Source organism: Salminus brasiliensis, chromosome 3, assembly GCF_030463535.1.
Source record: "Salminus brasiliensis chromosome 3, fSalBra1.hap2, whole genome shotgun sequence".
NCBI lineage: Eukaryota > Metazoa > Chordata > Actinopteri > Characiformes > Bryconidae > Salminus > Salminus brasiliensis.
In genome coordinates this window covers 25,167,941-25,188,772 of record NC_132880.1, presented here as the reverse complement: position 1 = coordinate 25,188,772, position 20,832 = coordinate 25,167,941, and the positions used below count along the sequence as shown (strand labels likewise).

General features: G+C 41.0%; 1 protein-coding gene across 4 annotated transcripts; it reads left to right on the top strand.

Moving 5' to 3' along the window:
* Positions 1-10,607: 10,607 nt before the first annotated feature.
* Positions 10,608-14,735, top strand: psmg2 (proteasome (prosome, macropain) assembly chaperone 2). 4 transcript variants are annotated; one of them, XM_072674704.1, is made up of 7 exons: positions 10,608-10,776; positions 10,874-11,048; positions 11,403-11,461; positions 11,906-12,024; positions 12,405-12,575; positions 12,755-12,875; positions 14,291-14,735. In XM_072674704.1, the coding sequence occupies exons 1-7, from the start codon at positions 10,720-10,722 to the stop codon at positions 14,366-14,368; spliced, it is 780 nt and encodes a 259-aa protein (XP_072530805.1). In that variant the 5' UTR covers positions 10,608-10,719; the 3' UTR covers positions 14,369-14,735. The 4 variants fall into 4 exon arrangements, with proteins under 4 accessions (XP_072530805.1, XP_072530804.1, XP_072530803.1 ...); XM_072674703.1 differs by having other exon boundaries at positions 14,288-14,735; XM_072674702.1 differs by having other exon boundaries at positions 12,755-12,896.
* Positions 14,736-20,832: the final 6,097 nt, after the last annotated feature.

The window sequence follows — 20,832 nt, the reverse complement described above, 5'->3', positions numbered from 1 at the left end:
CCCAAATATAGTCAGGTTATTTACTGTCTAAAACCACCAATAAACCTATATGTGCCTTCTGAGTTCTCTATATAATGCTGATGATGGTGTAAGAATGATGCATGTATTCCTCCATCATGAAAACTATGGCAAAAGAATGTTTCAGGCATCAGGCATCTCGGCCTTGATGACTATTTAGTGTAATAACTTTCTGTGAGGGAGCTTTTAGAGACTTCTATTCATTTAGAGAGGTTCTATTCACCACCATCCTTTTCACACTTTCCCCATTTTAATGGAGATAGAAGGATCATGTAGCCATCAGATAATGGGATATTTAGCTTAGTATTTAGCATCATGTTGACTATTCCTATAAGTTACAATACACATGATCAGTCCTGCTGGGTCCTGTGCTTGCACTAATGTTTAAGCGGGGCCATGTTTTGGCTGCCTGTAGCAGTGCGTGTGAGCCTGAGGGCCAAGCCATTAGCTGCTCATGTGAGGAGAACCCTCCTTCCTCCTCCTTCTTTCACCTCATCCCTCCTTCACTCAAGACAACCTCACTGTCGTTCCAGCGGACACCCAATAGGCTTCCAGTTGGCCGCTATATCAGCCACGGGCTCCTATCGTTAGATAAGCTGAGCTTTAGCATGGATCATTAGTGCTGCACTGGGGGAGCCAGCCCAGGCCGATAATGCGCCTCTCTCTCTGATTATGTGTTACCTAACGGCCAGGCATGAGGGACAGCTATTTCAGTCAGAGGTGAGAGCAGGGCTACTGCGGGGCTACTTGCAAACTCCCAATGGTGCATGTGTGTGTTTTCACCCATTCCTCACTTTGCCCTGAGGAAAAGGTTGAAAACGTATCCCTTGATGCCCCAGGTGGGTCATTCCTCCACCCACTGGGGTTAATATAGATCTCTACTACAGTGTCTGGGGTAGGTGGTATGGGTTTCTACAGAGTGTCTACTGTGGAATTAAGGGTTTCTACAGTGGGTGTCGACCATGGTTTTCTACTATAAATCTATGTGTATCTGCTATACAGTATATTGGTGGTATTCTAATGTAGGTTTATGTGGGTTTCCGGTATAGATTTAAGGGGTCTATGGGTATTTACTGTGGGTTCCTACATCAGACTTATGGGTATCTAATATAGCTTTTTATGACAGGTCCATAACATTTTTTGAGGGTTTCTGCTATAGATTTATGTGATCTATGGGTATCTACTATGGGTTTCTACCTTAGATATACGTGTATCTTCTATAGATTTTTTACCATAGGTCCATGAGATTCTACCGGTCTATGGGCAATTGATCTGTGCCAGTGCACTTCTTCACTCAAAATGTCCCTGGCAATTTGTAATCATCCATGTAAGAAAACATGCTTCACTGGCAGTGAACGGGCTGACTACTTGCTGTTATAGTTCTGCTGTTTAGCTCAAATTGACCATGTTAACGGTTTCACTTTAAACACTGTTTATCACGAGAACACTGAGGTTCCCCTTGCTAAGAAAAACTTACTAAGCTTATGAATGTAAAGTCAAGACAGTTTGTTACTGACCACAGAGCTGTTGGTAATCATACCTTGATACGTTAAAGCATTTTCACCTAAAAATAACAGCTTTAAAATAATTGTGATGCTCCACAGACTGTAACAGGTAGATAAGTGCAGTGCAGCTGTTGTTGCTGCTTTGGGCTTGGCACTCTACTAACTGCAGTGTGTAAGTTTGAAGGAGCAGGAACTGTGTAACATGAGACATATTTGTGAAAAATCCTGTAATATTACTCTACGCTCTCAGTCCATGTACTACTTTACATGGCAAGGCAACTTAACAAAGGAAGGCAAATGTACTGTTGGGAGTCTTGGCCAAGGGCACCGGTAGGAAAACTGAACCCTGGTCTGTCACATGCAGGTCAAAAGATAACAATCAGGAAAACAAATGAATTAAACAATAAGTAAAATATACAATGCCAAGGTTTAACAGGCTTCAAAGACATCTACAGATCCCCTTAGAATTAACACTTTTTTTCCATTGCGACATACATAACATACAGCAAATTAGCTATGTTTATAATAATCTAATAATTCATAATAATAATCTTTATCATTTCAGTGCAAATTGGTGAAGCTAAACTTCTGTAATAGGCAGATATATGCACATATATTGGTCTTTGTGGCATCCAAAAAGCAATGAATTAGTAATACCGTTTTATGCAGTGTAGTAAAGTTTCCAAGTGTGATGGCATGAACACTACGTTTTGAAGATGTTTAACAATGTTTACTATTAAGCTTCTTTATTTCAAACAAATCCAGAACAAACGTCAGATTTGCATGATATGAGCCCTTTAACCATTAGAATAAATATATTTAATCAGATTAAGGCATGGTATAGGCACAGGGATTAGGACATACTGGTAGTTTGATCTGTACGACTGCACTACATGTACATTACATGGTGATGTTGTGTAATAGAAGTATTTTTTGAAGATACATACAGAACATACATGTTTGTGTACCACTTTTCACATCCGCTCATGATGAAAATGAACAGATATCCGCATTGGCCCACAGTTCCCATGCTGGTGGTTTTAACAAATTGGTGCATTTAACACACACAAAAAAATGTTAGAAACCATGGCTTGGCCTCAAAAACAAAAACAGCATCAGATCAGTATGTGCATCATCATCATCATCATTGTGACCTGCATGTGACCAAACCTGTGATATAATAGTTTGACCATAATCGCTAGACCATGCCAATTGGTGGGGTGTGAGCTCCACTTTCTTGTGATCTACATTAGCCTCCAGAAGCACAAAGGACATCTAATGGGGGCTTTGGGGCTTTAAAACTCTTAACAACATAAGCCACTTCTGTGCTTAACAGTTGGAAAGGTGTTCTTTTCATAAAATTCTGCACCCTTTTTTCTCCGGATACCTTTGTTCACTGCAAAAAAAAAGGTTCTAGTTTACAGGACTTTCTGAAATAGGTCACTCACTGATGATGAATTTGGTGGTGACTCTTCAATGGAGGTCATATTTATGCAGGTGTTGACATACAGCAGAACAGTGAGGTTTTTTTTTCAGTCAAAAAGTGGTTTTGCCTCTCTATTACCAGCCACATCTAAAATATAGCCCTATCATGATCTATGTGTAAAACCTTTATCATCTAAAAGCTCAAATGCTAGTCCTTTTCCTTTTCCCCCCTCTACACTAATCTTGTTTAAAAAATTATCCTCAAAGTTTCATGAGTGAGTTCAGTGAGCACTCAATGCTGACACAGCTTGTATAATCTCTGGAGCGGCCACACATGAGCCAAAGGTCCCTATGCTGTGGGTTTGAGGGGCAAACAAAGCATTCCGGCATTGTGCTGTGGAGCAGCGGAACTGCATTCTCTCGAGTGATGACACTCCATCCAGTACCTTTGGGATGAGTTCAACTGGCAGAACTAATCATACAACATCAGTACCTGACCTTATTTTCTTCAAGTCAAGTCCTCCTCACAGCAAAATCTTGTGTAAACCCTTCCCAAAAGATTACAGGCTGCTATCATTACTGCTTCAGAGGTGGACATACAAAAGAAATGCTGGATCTTCTGCAAAGATGTGTGTGCGTGTGTGTGTGTGTGTGTGAGAGAGAGAGAGAGAGAGAGAGAGAGAGTCTGGCAGAGGTTACAGCAGCTGATGGAGCCAGGCAGGACCTGTAGGGGCCTGGAGCCAGCCACAGCAGGAGCTGACCTGACGAGACTGCGTCACTAACCATGGACTCAGAGCGACGGAGCTTACTGGATTAGGCAGTGTGTGTGTGTGTGTGTGTGTGTGCAGACAGGTGGAGCTATTCAGAACCAGAACACAGCAGTTAGCAGCTCTTAGCTGTTTAAAGCTGCACGCTCTCTCTGTAATTCACCTCAAAGAGACAAACACACAGTCCCTCACACAGCACACACACTCTCAGCTCACACCCTTAATGTTAAACAGCTTCAAATATTAATACCATTATTACACACTATCAATATCCTTTTTATTATTACTTGATTATTACTGCTTTACTTGTATAATTTATTATTTTGTTTTGATGTAATCATACATCAAACAATTAAATATGTATATCGCTGCTGTCTAATGGAAAACAGGGACGTCCATTTTTGTCTGTTTATAGTTTTCTCAATGACTTGCACCCTGTAGCTGTTTCTGCCTACTGTGGGAATAATTCTGGATGAATAGACCAATAGAAATGCTCTTAATCAACTCTTATTTTACACTGACCTCCATTCAAAGTTTTTACGTCTCCTGTAAAGAGATTTTCATTGGACAGTGATGATATTTATACATATATAAAATCTAGTCAAATGCTAAACTAAAGTAGATGCTTCTTTTTGAGATTCCTGGCGGAATTCAGTTGGGTCACAGTGTGGGAGAAAGTGTGTATATTGTATGTTCTCTCATTATCCTTTTTATATCACATTTGTTTTAGTCCAAATATTATATCATAGATCTATTTTATTTTATTTCTATTTCTTTACTTTAAAAATATTTATTTAAATAGATACTGTCCCGGGGAGGCTTGCTACTACATTTCGAAGCACAGCTGTGAAAATTTGATCACACTAATGCAATGAGTGCAACCTAAAGTAGCTAAATGCACTCATTAGAAGAGGTGTCCACATATACAAGGTTGTTGGGCATGTGGATAGACAGATGCAGTCTTGTAATGCTTGCTGTTCGGAGAGTGGGCAGGTGAGGTCAGAGAAGGTTTAGGTGTAAATCTGCAATGACAGGTTGAATGGTTGTGCTTCCTGAAACACTTCTGGTAGTTATCAACATTAAACAATAAAAACTAGTAAATATAAAGTAAATATTGTTAAGGTGCATAAATCTAAGGGGGCAACATTAGCTTACCTTTTTGGATGTTTATGGGTGGTAAATATCATAATCACATAGAGACTTTATAAAAAACACCAACAGGCTCCTTATTGCTGTGAAAGTTTTACGTTTTTAAACAGCGTCCGCACTTTACAGACGGTCCCTCACAGTCCCTGGGGCCTGCAGCAGCTATTCTGGCTTTCTTGATGAAATGTCCTTGGTGAAATGGAAAGATCGAGAAGCAACAAAATATAATGATTATTATTTGTTCTTAGTTTTTTTTTTTAGAACATTTAGGGCGTTTTTAGGACGCTGTTTGTGAGCAAGAGGAGAGGAGAAACTCCAATATCCAGTCATAGGTATTACAGGGTGGTACGGCTAGTTGGAAAAGTGACAAATTGAACACCGCAAGAGGGAGCGGTGTGGTCTACTGTACATTTACATTTAGGGCATTTCGCAGACGCTCTTATCCAGAGTGCCTTACAAAAGTGCTTTGCTATTTACTCAAGAATAACCTCAGCTAGTTTGAATAGGCTAAAAATTCGAAGATACCTCTAACTCAAGTCAATATGGAGACCATAGTACTCTACTATTCGCCCAAGTATTATCAGAAGAGGTGGGTCTTCAGCCTGCGTTTGAAGACAGCTAGCGACTCTGCCGTTCAGACACCCAGGGAAAGTTTGTTCCATCACTGTACAGCACAACAGAACTGAAAGAAATTAGACAACAGATTAGATAAATTATGAATTAGAAATGGACGCAAATGGAACTGAGGAGAAATGAGTTTCCTCACAGATATACTGGTAGCAGTAGAAGTATTAGCACTGAGATTACAGGTTAAGCAGCAGATTGCAGGATTAACAGTGAGGGAGCCATTCTTTCTCTCTCTCTGTCTGTCTCTCTCTCACTGTGTTGCATCATCACCACCGGCACCTGAGTGTATGACCTCTACCTCTATCTCTCTTTCTCCCTCTGCTTAGCTCTCCCCAAATCTGGCTAACTGAGCCTTTAATCATGACTCAGCACTTCTTCGCACGTTTGCTGTCTTGGAGTATGCTGGTTAGCTCAGCAACAACGTGCTGTAGCCACTGAAAGTTCAGAAGAAAGTCATTCCGCAGATCACGTCACAGCGGCAGCGTTACTTGCTGAATTTCATTAGGACACTGTTTCATAATGCTGATTGTGAAAAGCAGTCACACAGACTGCAAACACACATACAGACACTTGTATGTTCTTTGTTAGCACGGCCTGTTGTGTGTGTGTGGCCTGCAGTATGACTCGCTCCATGGCAGGCCTGCAAAGTGACTAATTTCATGCACTTTGGTTCCTGTGAAGTAGTGTGTTATCATTTTCTTACTGTTTTAACAGCTATTCTGTTAGTTCCGTACATTCGGAAGTGGATACTGTCGTTTTTTATTACTCTTCACACTGTCGGAAATCAACCAGAGTCAGAACGGCTATATAGACATATAGATAGACAGACAGATATGGTACAGACATACTTCCTTACTGTTTTAATAGCCGTATTAAAGACCTCCTGTTACTTCTAAACTGTTACTTCAACAAAAGCAAGACAAACTTTTTATCTTTTTAATACCTTTGATTTTCTGAAGAAACACTGGATGAGCAGGTGTCCCAATAACTTTGTCCATATAGCGTATAAACAGACTTGCTTATGTGGTTTCTGACACTGTGTGACACACTGATATCTATAAACATGCAGTAATTTATCTTACATTTATCTGTACCTATGAAACTAGTGTTTACATTTAATATGCTAAATGTATATTTGCTATATAGGCAATATGTCCTAAAATATATATTTAGACGTATTTAGATTTTAGTGTGTGAAATTGTGGAATGAAATGCAGTGTACTTGTTTATATGTTTATATTTTTCCAGATGGGACACTCTTTAACAATAGACTAAATTACACTACAAGTTTCCAATATTGTTGGCTACTCTCTATATACTGAGTAAGGAACAGTAAACAAGGAAAACTGAAAATAAATACATAAAAATAAGCAATAGAGACCTATACATGCCTGTTTATTAAGTGTTTTATTTCTACATTCTAAACCTGCAGTAGCTGCACTGTTTATGGCAACACAGCATCACAGCAAGCATAATTCCTTCCCCTGCCCACTGCTACCTGTTTGTAGGGCATGTTGCTAAAACATAAGCAGGTAAAAGTGTGTGTGGAACTGAAGGCTGGTTCTGAGCTCCAAAGTGACCTAATATATATATATATATATATATATATGTATATATATATATATATATATATATATATATATATATATCATCCTTTCAATGCATATTTTTCCAGGCATTGTATCTCCCACTCTGTATGCTCCACTCTGTGTTCAGCTATTCAGCATGAAGCTCAGACTGTGGACACAAGCGTTTACCACTTATCTGAATGACCGCCGCTCAGCTCGTTTGCATTAAGTTGGCCCTGAAGGAAAAAGAGCAGAGAGAGCAGGATGAGCATCAGCAGTTGATGGGTTAGCAATATTTGTATATTCATATTGTTGTCTCCCGTATTAGAATGTTAGGACAGCCACATCACATTATCACAGTGGCGATCCAGTAGCGGAGGGATTTTATTTGTCATATTTTTTATCATAAATAAACATTTCATACATCATGTTTTACTACATTAAAAACGTGTTCTCTATGGTACTGAAAAAGGTTCTCTGATTCGTCGTGAACCAATTTTAGTGCAATACAGAAGCATCTTCAGGCTTTAACCTGACAAAGATGAGCTGAAGCATCCAGTTGGTTCTATGCAGAACCATCCCCCTACTAAGAGAGTAGAATAGGACATTATTTGAACCCATTTTAGTGCAATACAGGACAATCTTCTGGCTTTAACCTGACACAAAGAAAAACAACTGATGCATTCAGTTGGTTCTATGTAGAACCATTACCTTACCAAAGAACCCTTTTTGAGAGTGTAGAATTGGACGTGGTTGCCAGTTCCTCACTAAACTGCTTCCAGACTGTGAGTGCAGTATTGTGAAGAATGTCAAAGCCTTTGGCTCTGAATCCATTATACTCCGTATATCTGCTCTTTCACACACATAATTAATAGTATAAAAAAAGGTCAGGGGTCTTCTTTTCTTTTATACGCTACAAAAGAGCAATGTTTTAGCTCTACAGCTGCTAAATGTTCCTATCAGTTCAGCTATCTCTAGTTTAGCTCTTTTACTGCCTCGTAGACGAGGAGCAGAGTCTGTGTTCATTAAAACAGCGTCATGCAAGAACAAGAGGAGAGGAGCTCGGCAAACTTTTTGAATTATCACAGTGACATTTTGGAGAGGTGCTGTGATTAGGGCTGTGTGACATCAGAGGCTAGCAAGCTAATCAGAGAAAAAGGCAAGTTGAAACCCACAGAGCAACATTAGCAGAGAAAGAGAGGAAAAATAACTTCTGTTATCTGCTACTATGTATGTGTGTCTGTGCGTGTGTCTGTGCGTGGGCGTGCAACAAGAAATAATGGTAACACAACATGACCCATGTCCAAGAAAAGCCTCCTTTTTTGGGGGGAGGGCACTGACTGAATAAAACAAGTAAAAGTCAAATTTAACGAGAAAACTGAATATAAAACTGAATAACTTAATGAATATAATCATCAAAAAATGAATCAAAAACAAGGAGATCATTTCATTCTTGGTCATCACAACATGAAACTGGGCCTTGCTATTATTAGCCATGCGTTAAATGCTGCAGTTCTGATGTCATGTTTGTGCTCCTCCACATCCGTTTTCTAATGTCATGACTGCAGGTCTGTGTCTCACTGCAGAGCAAGCACTGCCCTTACAGGGAAAACGGTGTAATGGAGTAAAGGATAGGAAAATGCTGCCGTCTAAAAACAATACCCCATAATCTCTAGTTGTTACAGTTCAGGGTAGTGGGTTTTAATCAGGTCTGGCCTGATTGGACTGCGTCTGAAACTCAGGGGTAGATTTCTGGGTTTGGGCTTCATTTTCATGTCCCTGAAGACCTCTAGCTCTGGGCGTGTGGGACCTTGGATTAAAGCGTTAGCTAGCTAGTTCAGTCAGTTTCAGCTTGCTAATGCTCATGTACTATCACACACTACCCTGTACAATAACTAATATTATAATTATATACATACTATACGCTAGAAACTACGCTAGAAACTATTCATGAGGTTACTGTGAGATTTTAGCAGTGATCTAAATGATGGCTTTGAAACGTTTCTCTGACCTTGAGTTTACAGTAGTTTGGTCGCTCTCCATTTACAGATATAGAAGCCTGGTCTCGTATGACTGGAAAAAACTGCCCAGCGGTGCTGCAAAGACATACTTGCTTATAAGGACTTTGGCCATCCTTAGTCTGACTTCTTGTCTGTACTAGTGTTTTTGTGGCACTGTAAAAAAAAAGTCATCAGTCGCAGCCCAAGAACTGTTCTAAATGTCCACGTCCAGCCAAGTACAGTACCAAATGTCTGGATGTATTCTTGGGAAGTTTGAATTTTCTAAATACTGCTGCTGTTGTGTAACGGAATAAGGTTATCATATTTCCTTCAGAATTTAGTTATTTAGATTTATCAAGACAGAACCTACGAGAAAATCCGCTCTGAGGTTTTTGGAGAGATGAGGTCCTGCTGGCAGTAGTAAACAACGTTTAGTGTAGTTTTTAGAATACTGTAATCATTTTTTTTCTAATTATTAAATAAAAATTATTAAATAATAAATAACAGTGTGCTGTTAGCAAGTTAAAGGGGTTGTAGCCATGTTAGCTTTCAGCCTAGCACCAACTCCCCTCCTCAGTAAATTATATGTATATATATATATATATATATATATATATATATATATATATATATATATATACCATTATCAACCACACTGTCAAAATATATATATACAAAACCATACAAACAAATATTATTCACTACAGTACTACACTATTTGTTACCGTTGCAATTGAAATTAGTCAACCCCACTGCAGATTAGGTTTATTATCAAAATTAGCAAACTTTCAGCTTTCATGAAACACAACATTACTCTATTAATAAACTACTGCAGTCTCAGGATTATCCACCCCTGAACAGAATGCCTCATAAAATCACTCTAACCTGAGGAAAGTGATAAACGGCTCCTTGGTCTGCAAACCTCTCTTCACCGTACCGCCAAAGGCTGCGCAAGTTTGTAGCATTTTAAAATCTGAAGTCGGCGCTTCAATTTGCGCATCCGTCTTAAAAGTTCAAGATGATCTCGCTATAGTGGCGGGCCTTGCTACAGAAATTTTTCAATTAAAATTAAATAAAACATATAAAATATTTTGTAATAATGTTACACTTTTTTTTTACTTTTAGTTTTGCATTGTTATTAAAAAAAATCTCGCTCAACGACTAGAAACATGTATTAACATTTTAGCCCCTTTCACCTCCCTTCAATCACGACTGGCTCGGCAGCTCCATCTAGCGGTTTTTTTTTATTGTATAATGGAAGCCGCCTGGTTTATGTGTGAACTGGTGACTTTTATTTTGACATGTTTTCCACATGTGTCATTGCCAATCGCCTGAACATAATTCGTGTAGGAAAGTTCATACATTTTGTAGGAACGTGTCTTTGAAAACACAACGAGGGGATTATTTGGGTATGCTGTAAATGAGCAGGACGTGTTTTATAATGATATGTTTGTTTTTTTCTTAAAAAAAAAAAGGATTTCTGGTCAGGGCTTCGCGTCGCCAGTGCATGATCAGATCTACAAGTCATTCACATTACCGTGTTCCGGTAGTGCGGATTTCAGCGAATCTGCGCCGTGAATGTGAAACTAACAGTGCTGCACGTTTAACAAGACTTCTTGGACAGATTTCTTCACTTTCATCAGTAAAGTCTTGCTAATTCACTATGTTTATCCCTAGCGAGGACTCGACGCCCTCTTTTAAGGGATTTACTCTGATCGCGGTAAGTTTGAGGAGGATGTGTGAAATATTGTGCTTCATCACGATTGCTGTTGCCTTAAGTCACGTTTGCTGTGTTAACGACTGTTACTCCTCTTCAGCCCGCTGTTTCCGTGGGAAATGTGGGCCAGCTGGCTGCAGACCTGATCATCTCCACGCTGAACATGCCGAGGGTGGGACACTTTCACACCGACTGTCTGGTCCCCATGGCGGGCAACAATCCTTACAGCAGCTCGGCGGCGGATGGAGCGGATCAGCTCAGCACTAATGCAGAAGGTCAGTCATTGCAGCATTGTACACCAGACCTGTACACACTACTGTACACTACTAGATATCCTTGGGATGAGCTGGGGTGGCAGAGCTAATCATGGAAAACATCAGTGTCTGATCTCACATGGCTGAATGCAGTCAGATCCTTAGAGCAATGTTCCTAGAAGGCTTTGTTCACCTATTAAGCAGTACTTATTAAAACAAAATCAGCACCCCAAGCGATTTCACCAGGGGTGCCCAGACTTTTGCATCGGACTGTATGTTGACCCCATGCTCCAACACCCCTGGCTCCTGCTTGACTGTGGCCTGAGAAGGTGTGTTGCTTTCAGCTACTGATACTGCTGATGTTTGTGTGTGCAGTGTACTCACACAGTGGTCTGAGGTTGGTTGTGCTTCAGATTCGGACCCCAGTCTTACAGGTGAGTGTAAAACTGTCTTATTTTAGGTGGTGTTATTATAAATAGCAACTTAAATAAACTTTAATCATTAACTTGGTTCTGGGTGTATGAGAACAGTGTGGAAGCGGGAGTGGGATCTCTATATGCTATAACTTACCCCATAGGTGAGGTTAACTGCTACCAGAGTGAGGGTGAGCAGTAACACTCACTAAACACTCACTGTTTATTCCATACAATCACAATTAATTCAGTCCAAATCTATGCTGCAGACATGCTTTCCAACCTAAAGATCTCACATATCTGCATCCAGATAACTGTGATCAGTGAAACGAGGCTGCTGTGTTGATGCAATGTATTTATTTTTTCATGATAATTATTAAGTTTTAGGATCTTGCATGTAGGACTGTTACAGTGGTTGACGTGTGTGTGTGTGTGTGTGTATATGTGCATGTTTTTCTTAAAAAGACTAAGGTAAAATCATTCCGGAAGCTTTTGGTGTCCTGGATTAAAAGTAGTGGATTCTCCCGAACGGTGCTCCTGTCCAGCAGTCATGCATTCCACAGAGACGACCAGCAGCTCCACGGGTATCTATCACCTCCTCTACTAATGCAGTTAATGTTCATTACTAATGCCTGGTTTTTAATTGCTTCACTTTGGACAAGTGGAGGTGTTTATTATTATTATTATTATTATTATTATTTAGTAACTGCTGCAAATTTGCCAGCATCTCACTTGTTCTGTATCCCCTATGAATCATTCAGTATCTACTAGGATTTATTCAGGAACTACTATTAATTATTGTTCAGCTATTGCTATGATTTAGTCAAAATTTAGTGTGCAGGTTCTGAATTGAAATGTGGCCCTTTTATACAGACCATTAGCGTTTAGGAGGTTACGTTATACATTTTGAGAGTGTAATGTCCTTATCTGAGTGCTTATTGTGTCTGTTTTGTCTTTCTTTCAGAGCGGCCCTGCGGTACCTGCTGAGTCCAGCTCTGCAGGATGCTGGAGACACTCTGAGGGAGCTGGGCTGGACTGAGCTGGAGAGAGTGAGCGCTTTTCCTGGCATTAATGACTCGGAAAAACGCCTCTATATCCCCGGAGGAGGAGTGACTAAAGGCCTCTACACAGACTGGTATTGAGAGATTCATACTGGATTAAATTGCTGTTAAATCACAATTATTACTGTCAAGCTATAAAAAATACACACTGCAGATTCATGTTGAATTAAATCGATGTAAGTGATTAACAGATATGATGTCACCTGTCTGGGCTGTAGGAGCTGTGTATCATTGTGGTTCTTTTCTTGCTCAGCTGTACGGAGAGTGTCCCGCTGGCTGTTGTACTGCTCTTCTGCTCTGAGGGAGATAACGTCCCAGATGCTTTCACACTGACTAACCACCTAAACGACTGGCTCCACCTGGTGGAAAAACCTGTGAGTGCACATTTAGAGAAGGTGTGTGTCTGTGTGTGTGTCTGTGTGTGTGTACAATGCGCTTGGTGTAACCATGATTTTTTTTTATTATTATTATTTTTTTTTTTATCCCCTTAAGGGTTCTTTATTAAGGCAATGGTTCTATATAGATTCATGATAGCTCAAAGCTTCTGGAAAACCTCTTGTAGGCTTGCTCACTGTGTAAGTAACAGTGTCATGGTTAATTTCACACACCCTCACAGGCTGTGAGAAACATTGTTAGTTTGTGCTTTTATTTAGGCACTTGCCACAAAGTTCAAATAAAGACTACCCTAAAAAACTACCTTTAATAATGATGATACCTTTAATAATGATTTGGGTTACTAATTGTTTGTTCTCAGACAAAAAGAAAAATCCACTGTTCAAAACTAATGTTCAGTGATAAGCATGGCCCATATGGCATACGTATACAACAATCAGCCGTAACATTAATGAGTGAGTGATTAACGAGTGAGGTGGAAAAACACTGATTATCGTCATCTGCAGTGGCGTTTGTAAAGGGGTGGTATATTTTAGACGGCGATTGAGCAGTCAGTTCCCAAAGTTTGTATTTTAAAGTGTGCAATTGTTCACAGAAGCTGCCTGTCACAATCATTAACACCCATTGCACTGTGCCCTGTGGGTGGTAAAGCTTTCTGTGATGTATATTTTGGTAATGTAATGTCCTATTCATCTGGCACCTACAATCAGGCCTATGGGCATTCCCAAGCCATTCCCTAAAGTAACACCACTTCATGACCTAAAGAGGATAATGCAAAAACTGGAAAGCTGTTGTGTTTGACTGTACAAAAATATTTTGCAGGAGCTTTCTTCTACAGAAGAGAAAAGGAATTAATGGATTGCTGCAATTCACAGAAACGACTGCAATCCAGGCACCAAGATGTGTGCGAGCTTTAATGACTGTTTAATGAAGTCACAAGTCTGATTAAAAGGAAAAGTCCACAAACCTGTGGTCTAATGAATGTGCCTGAAAACAATGGAAAACATTCCCAAGACCATTCATTAGATCGCGGCAGAGTCCAAATAACTTCAACTTGAGACCGATCAGAAAGATTGTTGTTTCATTGTTTCATTCCTGGTTCGGCTGCGTTCCCTGATAAACTTTGCCATGCTGCAGAATGTTTTCCACTTAGTCTGACTAAAGGGGGCGTGTTCCAGCAGGATGCATACCCTGTATTTACATACGGCTGTCCCATGACTTTTGGCATGTCAGTTTATTATTGCCATTATCCCACTTAAAATCTTACCCAACACTTTTTTTTTTTTTTTGCAATCCTACTAGTTACCAGAATAAGAGGAACGGTGATAATCTAACTAGGGGGGGGTTCTGATGTGTAATGTAGTTAGTGGTTTTCCCTCTCTCTCTCTTTCAGCAGCAGGGTTCCATTCCTTGGAGGGTTCCTTCATCTTGGAGGCTGCTGTTTGGAAGTGGCATTCCACCCTTGATCTACTGAAGACTGTGCAGTGTGCACCTTCTCGCGCAGTGGACTGACTGGACTGTTATAAATGTCAGCATTTTTGGAATGAAAGATCCAGTCCACCCTTTCCCAAAAAACAAAACAAAACAAACACCTGGTCCTAATGAAAGCGGGACAGTAAGGCAGATCACCACTGTAAGAAAACTTGTTTCTAAGAATAACGGACGATTTCATGAAACAATCTGGACTATTTCTGTTTGTCTATTTATCAAGAAATGCCCACACACTTTGAAGTGTTTTTCTCATAAATAAACAAATAAAACAAAACTTTAAAAATACAGAATAAGATAGAACAGTGACATAAGGACATGATGTTACTACATATTTGTGATTATTTGCCAAATGTTTAATGTTTTTACTGTAAAATGGTTTAATATGATTAAACCTTATGTTGGTTTTGAGTTTCTGACCATTGTTTTGATATCTCTTTTTGCACTGGCAACACTGGCTGTTCTAAAGATTTACTGATTAATAAAGATTATATATATATATATATATATATTCTATACATATATATATTTTTGTAACTAGCACTACTCCCACTGACGCGATTTGGTAAAAACTGAAAGCAATATCTGCAGTTTCTTCATTCATTGAGGGGAAAAAAAAAGAGGTAGTTGTCCCTCTTTTTGGTGCTAAATGCAGACACTGTGCATTGGAGGCTGGGAGAAGCAGTAAAAATGGTGAAACCATGACCCTACAACAGTGCCCACAATTTACACATGAGCATCAGAACTGGACCACTGAGTGCTGGTTCAAATGTTCAACTTTGAACATTTGAAGCAAATAACAAATCGGACAAAATATCAGAAAACATCAGTGTGCATAACTATTCACCCCCCCAAAGTTCTTCGACACAGTGGTGGCATCTGCCATCTTCTATGGAGTGGTCTGCTGGGGCAGTAGCATCTCGACGGCAGATAAGAAGAGACAAACTCATAAAGAGGGCCGGCTCTGTCCTGGGGTGCTTCTTAGACCCAGTGCAGGTGGTGGGAGACAGAAGGATGACAACCAAGCTGGCATCCATGCTGGAGAACAGCTCCCATCCCATGCATGAGACTCTGGCAGCACTGGGCAGCTCCTTTAGCGACAGGCTGCTTCACCCCAAGTGTGTGAAGGAGCGGTATCGCAGGTCCTTCCTTCCTGCTGCCGTCAGACTGCACAATCAGCACTGCTCCCAGCGGACCACATACGCACACACTTAACTACACACACATGTTCATGTTCAGGGAATACTATGTGCAATACCCCCCCCCCATGTGCAATGAGTTTTTTGCTGTAAATAATATTGTTTATTGCTTTTTTAATTCTTATTTATATTGTGTATAGAGTGTAAATTATTTATCTAAATTTTTGTAACTGAGTGTCTTGCTATCCCTTTCTGCTGTCACACTGTGAATTTCCCCACTGCGGGACTAATAAAGGACTATCTTATCTTATCTTATGTGATAGTTAACACTAGCCCATTATAATCAAATATTCAGAGGAGAATAAACAAATTCAACCTTTAATGAGAATTTGTAAAACTGAGAGTTTGGAATTTTAGGAAACGGTTACTGTAAGAGCAGCAAAGCCCTTTTTCCCATTCATGGACATTTCTCATAATTACACAAAAACCATAAAGGAGATGTTGATGTGAATAATGAATAATTTTTTCAACCTAAAATAGATAAATGAATGAATTTAAATGTGTGATATTTGATATTTACCTTCTGTGAGACGTGCTATCTGTATTCAATAAATCTACATTTATTATATTTGTGTGTAAAATTGTAGTGTTTGTGTGAAATACTGTTACCGTTCCCCTGACAACCCTTTTGATCGTCATACTGAATCAAATGAAGTGCTTTAGAGTGAATCGCCATGAAGCAGTGTCACCATTCTCACAGCTGAGCGCGTTCCGGCAAGCGTGATGTCATAATGGTTCTGATTCTGGTCGTCACGGTGATGTGAATAAAAAGCCTGCGTCAAGACTGGAAGACCACAGACAGGGAGACGTCGAGATGGAGGACAGAGGGGAACTGACCTCCAGCTCCAGAATGTAAAACTTGTACATTTTCTTGATGGATATTCTTTTCTATTTCTGCATCTTGTGCATTCTGCTTGAACAACACCAACTCTGCTGCAACTCTGTTGCGTCTTTGTTTGTGTGCAGGAGTAGACTTGGGTGTTATTTTAGGGCCTTCATGGTTCTAGTGGTCGTGCTGGACGCCGCGTTCATGGGTCTGGAAACAGACCGTGAACTTAAAGCTGCGTATTCAGCGTTGTTCGAGGTGAGTGAACTGAAGAAATTCCACGTAACCTAATTTTACGACATTTTATAGAGGAGAGAGGGAAGGAGGGCAGAGAGCATGTATGTATGTGTGTGTTTGTGTGAGAGACTGGATCACAGTGCGTTTATTGTGCTTAATCTGTTCCTCAGGGGGCTGATGTGTTTTACCTGGTGGTCTTCATCTTGGAGTTCATGGTGAAGGTGTACACGGAGCCGTGTGGTTTCTGGGGAAGTGGAGCCAACATCTGCAACACCGGGTTCCTGCTGCTGTCGCTGATCTCCAGGGCAGACGGGTCATACTGGGTCTTCCGGATCCTCAGGGCTTTCCGGATCCTGAGAATCATCTGTATCATCCCCAGTATCCAGGTAAAGTGCATGATGGGAATGAGGGGTAGACAGTAGAAAGTTACTCAAACAAAAGCAGACTAGAAAGTCCACAAACATTTGGCCATAAAGTGTATAATAGCACTCGTTTTCCACAATTCTAGGTTATTGATTGTTATCACGTGCCATTAAGAAAACAGAAGACACATTTCCGATACTCTAATGTTATGATGTGCTGTTTTCCAGGACCTGGTCTTGATTCTGTTCCAAGGCCTGAAGACGGCCGCGTACGTGACGGCCATGATTTTCTTCATCTTGCTCGTCTTTGCCGTCGCCGGAGTGCAGCATTTCGGGACCGCGGACCCCGAGAACTGGGGGGATATGGGTGTTGCGTTGCTCTCCACCTTGAGCGTGGTCACAGTGAGTCAAACACAGCTGCATTTACAGATACTGAACATCCAGAAAATACACACGTCTACATACGCTCACGGAGCACTTTATTAGAAGCCAACTTGGACACAGTTCAATTAAGGGATGAACTTAATTTCCACCATTATTACCATTAACGTTATTGCTCTGTTGTAGATTTCAGGCTGGCTGGAACACCAGGACAGACTTCATAGTCTAGGGATTGCCTACAGCGAGCTGTTTTTCATCATCCTGATCCTGATAGGCAACTTCATGTTCCTTAACATGTTCACGGGATTGGTCATGGTAAGTCTCTCTTTTGTGGAGTTCTTTGACTTGTCTTTTACAGTCATTTGTTGTCTAGAACGTCTAAGGTCCAGATACCCAGATTAAGCCAAAGCATAGACAGAAGAGCCTTTTTAACAGTGAAGCATCAGTGATGATGCAGTTTAGTTCAAGACGATTCACTGTCATCTTAGAATATTCTGAGTGAAAATATGCTCGTTAATGCTTGAGGCTTCGAACACATCGTTGGAGAAGAAGAGTCTTTCAAAGTTTTTATTTGTTCCGAAACGAATCGTATGTTCTGAGAAAAGTAGCTTTAGTCTTTATCATCATTCATGAACTGTTTATTCTCTCTAATTTCAAACAGCAAACATCTAAGCAAATAAAGATGCAGAAGATGGAAGAGGAAGATCTGCAGAAAAAGAGGATGCAGAGAAAGCGAAAGGAGCAGCTGCTGAGTCCGGTAAGTCATTCAGCATTGAGCTGAAATTTTTTTAAAAATCCTTTCCACAAGTGTTTCTTTTCTACAATGATGTGTCTAAACTGTAGCGCTGTTTCCATCTCCTACAGGCAGAGTATTTTCACCAGCTCAGACTGAAATATCAACAGTCTGACAGCGCTGACTTCCTCGAACCGAAAGAGGTCTGCACGAGCTTGACGTGGATCAACCTGTATCTGACCACGTTAGAGAAGCAGGAGGAAGACATGAGAAAGTAGGCAATAAACACACACACTCATTCAGGTTTAATAGATGTTTTGGTTTTTTAAAGTGAGGATTTGTTTGGATCTTTGATATTTTAGGAGGTAAAACTGTCTCTATTCTATTATAGTGATCTGATAAAACAGTGGAAATGAACTCTGAACAATACAACACCAGATAAACTGCACTAGATGTGTAAATTACCCCACAACCCTGCACCCACTCTGCTCTGATAGAATACATCCATGTTTATACACTCCAAACCCTCACTCTGATAGGTTGAAGGCATGTTTATAACCCCGCCCACCTCAATGCATCCATTTATTAATCATCTTTACAGTGTGATAAAAAAAAAACTACATCACCTCCAGCCCATGTAGATGTGTGACTTTATGGTGCTAACATTATCATAATAACGTGTGTGTGTGTGTGTGTGTAGGCTGAAGCAGATCTCTGACGATGCTCTTCGTATCCAGCGTGAACTCCTGGAGCTGGACTTGGAAGAGCAGCGAGGAAGAGCAGCGAGGAATGTCCCTGCTGGATCAAAGCCAGGACTCCAGAAAGGCAAAGCTAAAAGCGCTTGGCGTTTGGTAATGGCTGCAAAAAAGTTTGCTAAACAACACCGTAGCAAACGCCACTGAAGCAGCAGCAGCATCTTCTTAACAAATCCCGTAGAACAGCATAGAACCGTGTGACACAGCTCAAGTTCCACCAACATTGTCACCAAGCAGCTTTAAAGAGCATAGCAACCACGTACAACTGCATAGCAATGATGTGAAACAGCAGAGCAATACCCTAGCGAGCGCATTCCATCCACTTCTGAGACCAAAGCAACTGCTTGGCAACAGCATTGCAACTGCCTCTTGGTGAGTGTAATGTGGCCTCACTAGCGGGTAAGGAGCTATGAGCTGGTGCGGAAGGTTGAGAGATAGCAGCTATATATAGTATATAGTTCTGTTCGCCTTCGCTCGCAGTTTAGGCTCAAGGCTCTGGACATTGAGGGTCTGTCTTGGCTGACACGCCTCTTCAATGTAGCATGAATCCTGGGAGCAGTGTCTCTGGATTGGCGAACCGGGGTGGTGGTTCCCAGCCTCTCTGAGAAAGTCTTTTCCAGGGTACCTTCAGGATTTGATCCTGCCCGTGGAACAGCAGACCAGCTCTTCGCTCTCCGTCAGGTAGTTGAAGGAACATGAGGATTTGCCGCCCCGGTCTTCATGTGTTTTCTACACTTGGAGAAGGCTTATGATCGTGTTCCCCGAAACATCCTGCGGGAGGAGCTCTAGGAGCACGGGCTTGGCGGGTTTGCTAACGCGAGCCGCTCGTTCCTCGTACTCCCGGTGTCGGAGCTGTGTCTGCCTGGCTTCCACGTGCGGAGGCCTTCGGCGTGCGCTTTAACTGTTTACCGGGCATCAGCGACTTTGGATGAGACCCTGAGGATGACCCAGGGCCCGCTGGATGGATTGTATTTCCTGGCTGGCCTGGAAGCATCTAGGGGTCCTGTAGAGGAGCTGGTAAAAGTGCCTGGGGACAGGGATGCCTGGGTGGCTTTGCTTGCCCTATTGCCTCTGCGGTCCTAAATTGGACTAAGCGTGTCAGAAGATGATAATAAGGAATCACAGATCTAATTCATGTGATTCATTCAATACTTCTGGGCAGTATTAGGCTCTCGTCTATGTGTCCCTTAGTTATTTCTTTCATTGCATGCTTTTGTTGCGTGGTTTTGCTCTCCCGTGTCAACCAAAGGAGGATGGTTCCCCCTGTGAGTCTTGGTTCCTCTCAAGGTTTCTTCCTCTCCATCTGAGGGAGTTTTTCCTTGCCACTGTCGCCGTTGGCTTGCTCGCTTGGGGCTTGGACCCGGATGTCTGCTGATTTGTGACGATGCTTGTGCAGCTCTTAATGGCCTAACGACCGCATGGCAACCACCAAGAAACACCCTCGCAACCACATAGAAACACCAAAGCAGTTACAGAACCACCACCTAGGAATTGTTTCAGGAATTCCAGGAATTCTTTAGGACTCACTCAGTCACTATATTTATTAAAATTCAGTTATTGGACCATGAGGAACTGAAGGAAAATCGAGTGCCTTTTAGTCTTATTAATAGAACTCAAAATCATTATTAAAGACATTCTTACCATGTCAGTACCATGCTTACGGATTATAGGGAGTAAAGGGTCAATCCCGGGTCTGTTATTATTGAATCTTCTTATGCTGCCGCTGGGTTAAAATAGTCCGGAAGCATGGTATCGACTTTAATCGCTATGCTAACGACACCTGTACTTCCAACAAGACCATTTGTCTCCAGAACAGAACAGGCTGTCTTAAAGACATAAAGAACTGGATGCCCCACAACTTACGGTTTGCTTAATCCAGGTAAAACCGAGGTATTACTTATTGATTCAAAGATGGGTAAATCTAGTTATATTGCTCTAAATTTAGATGGATTCTCAG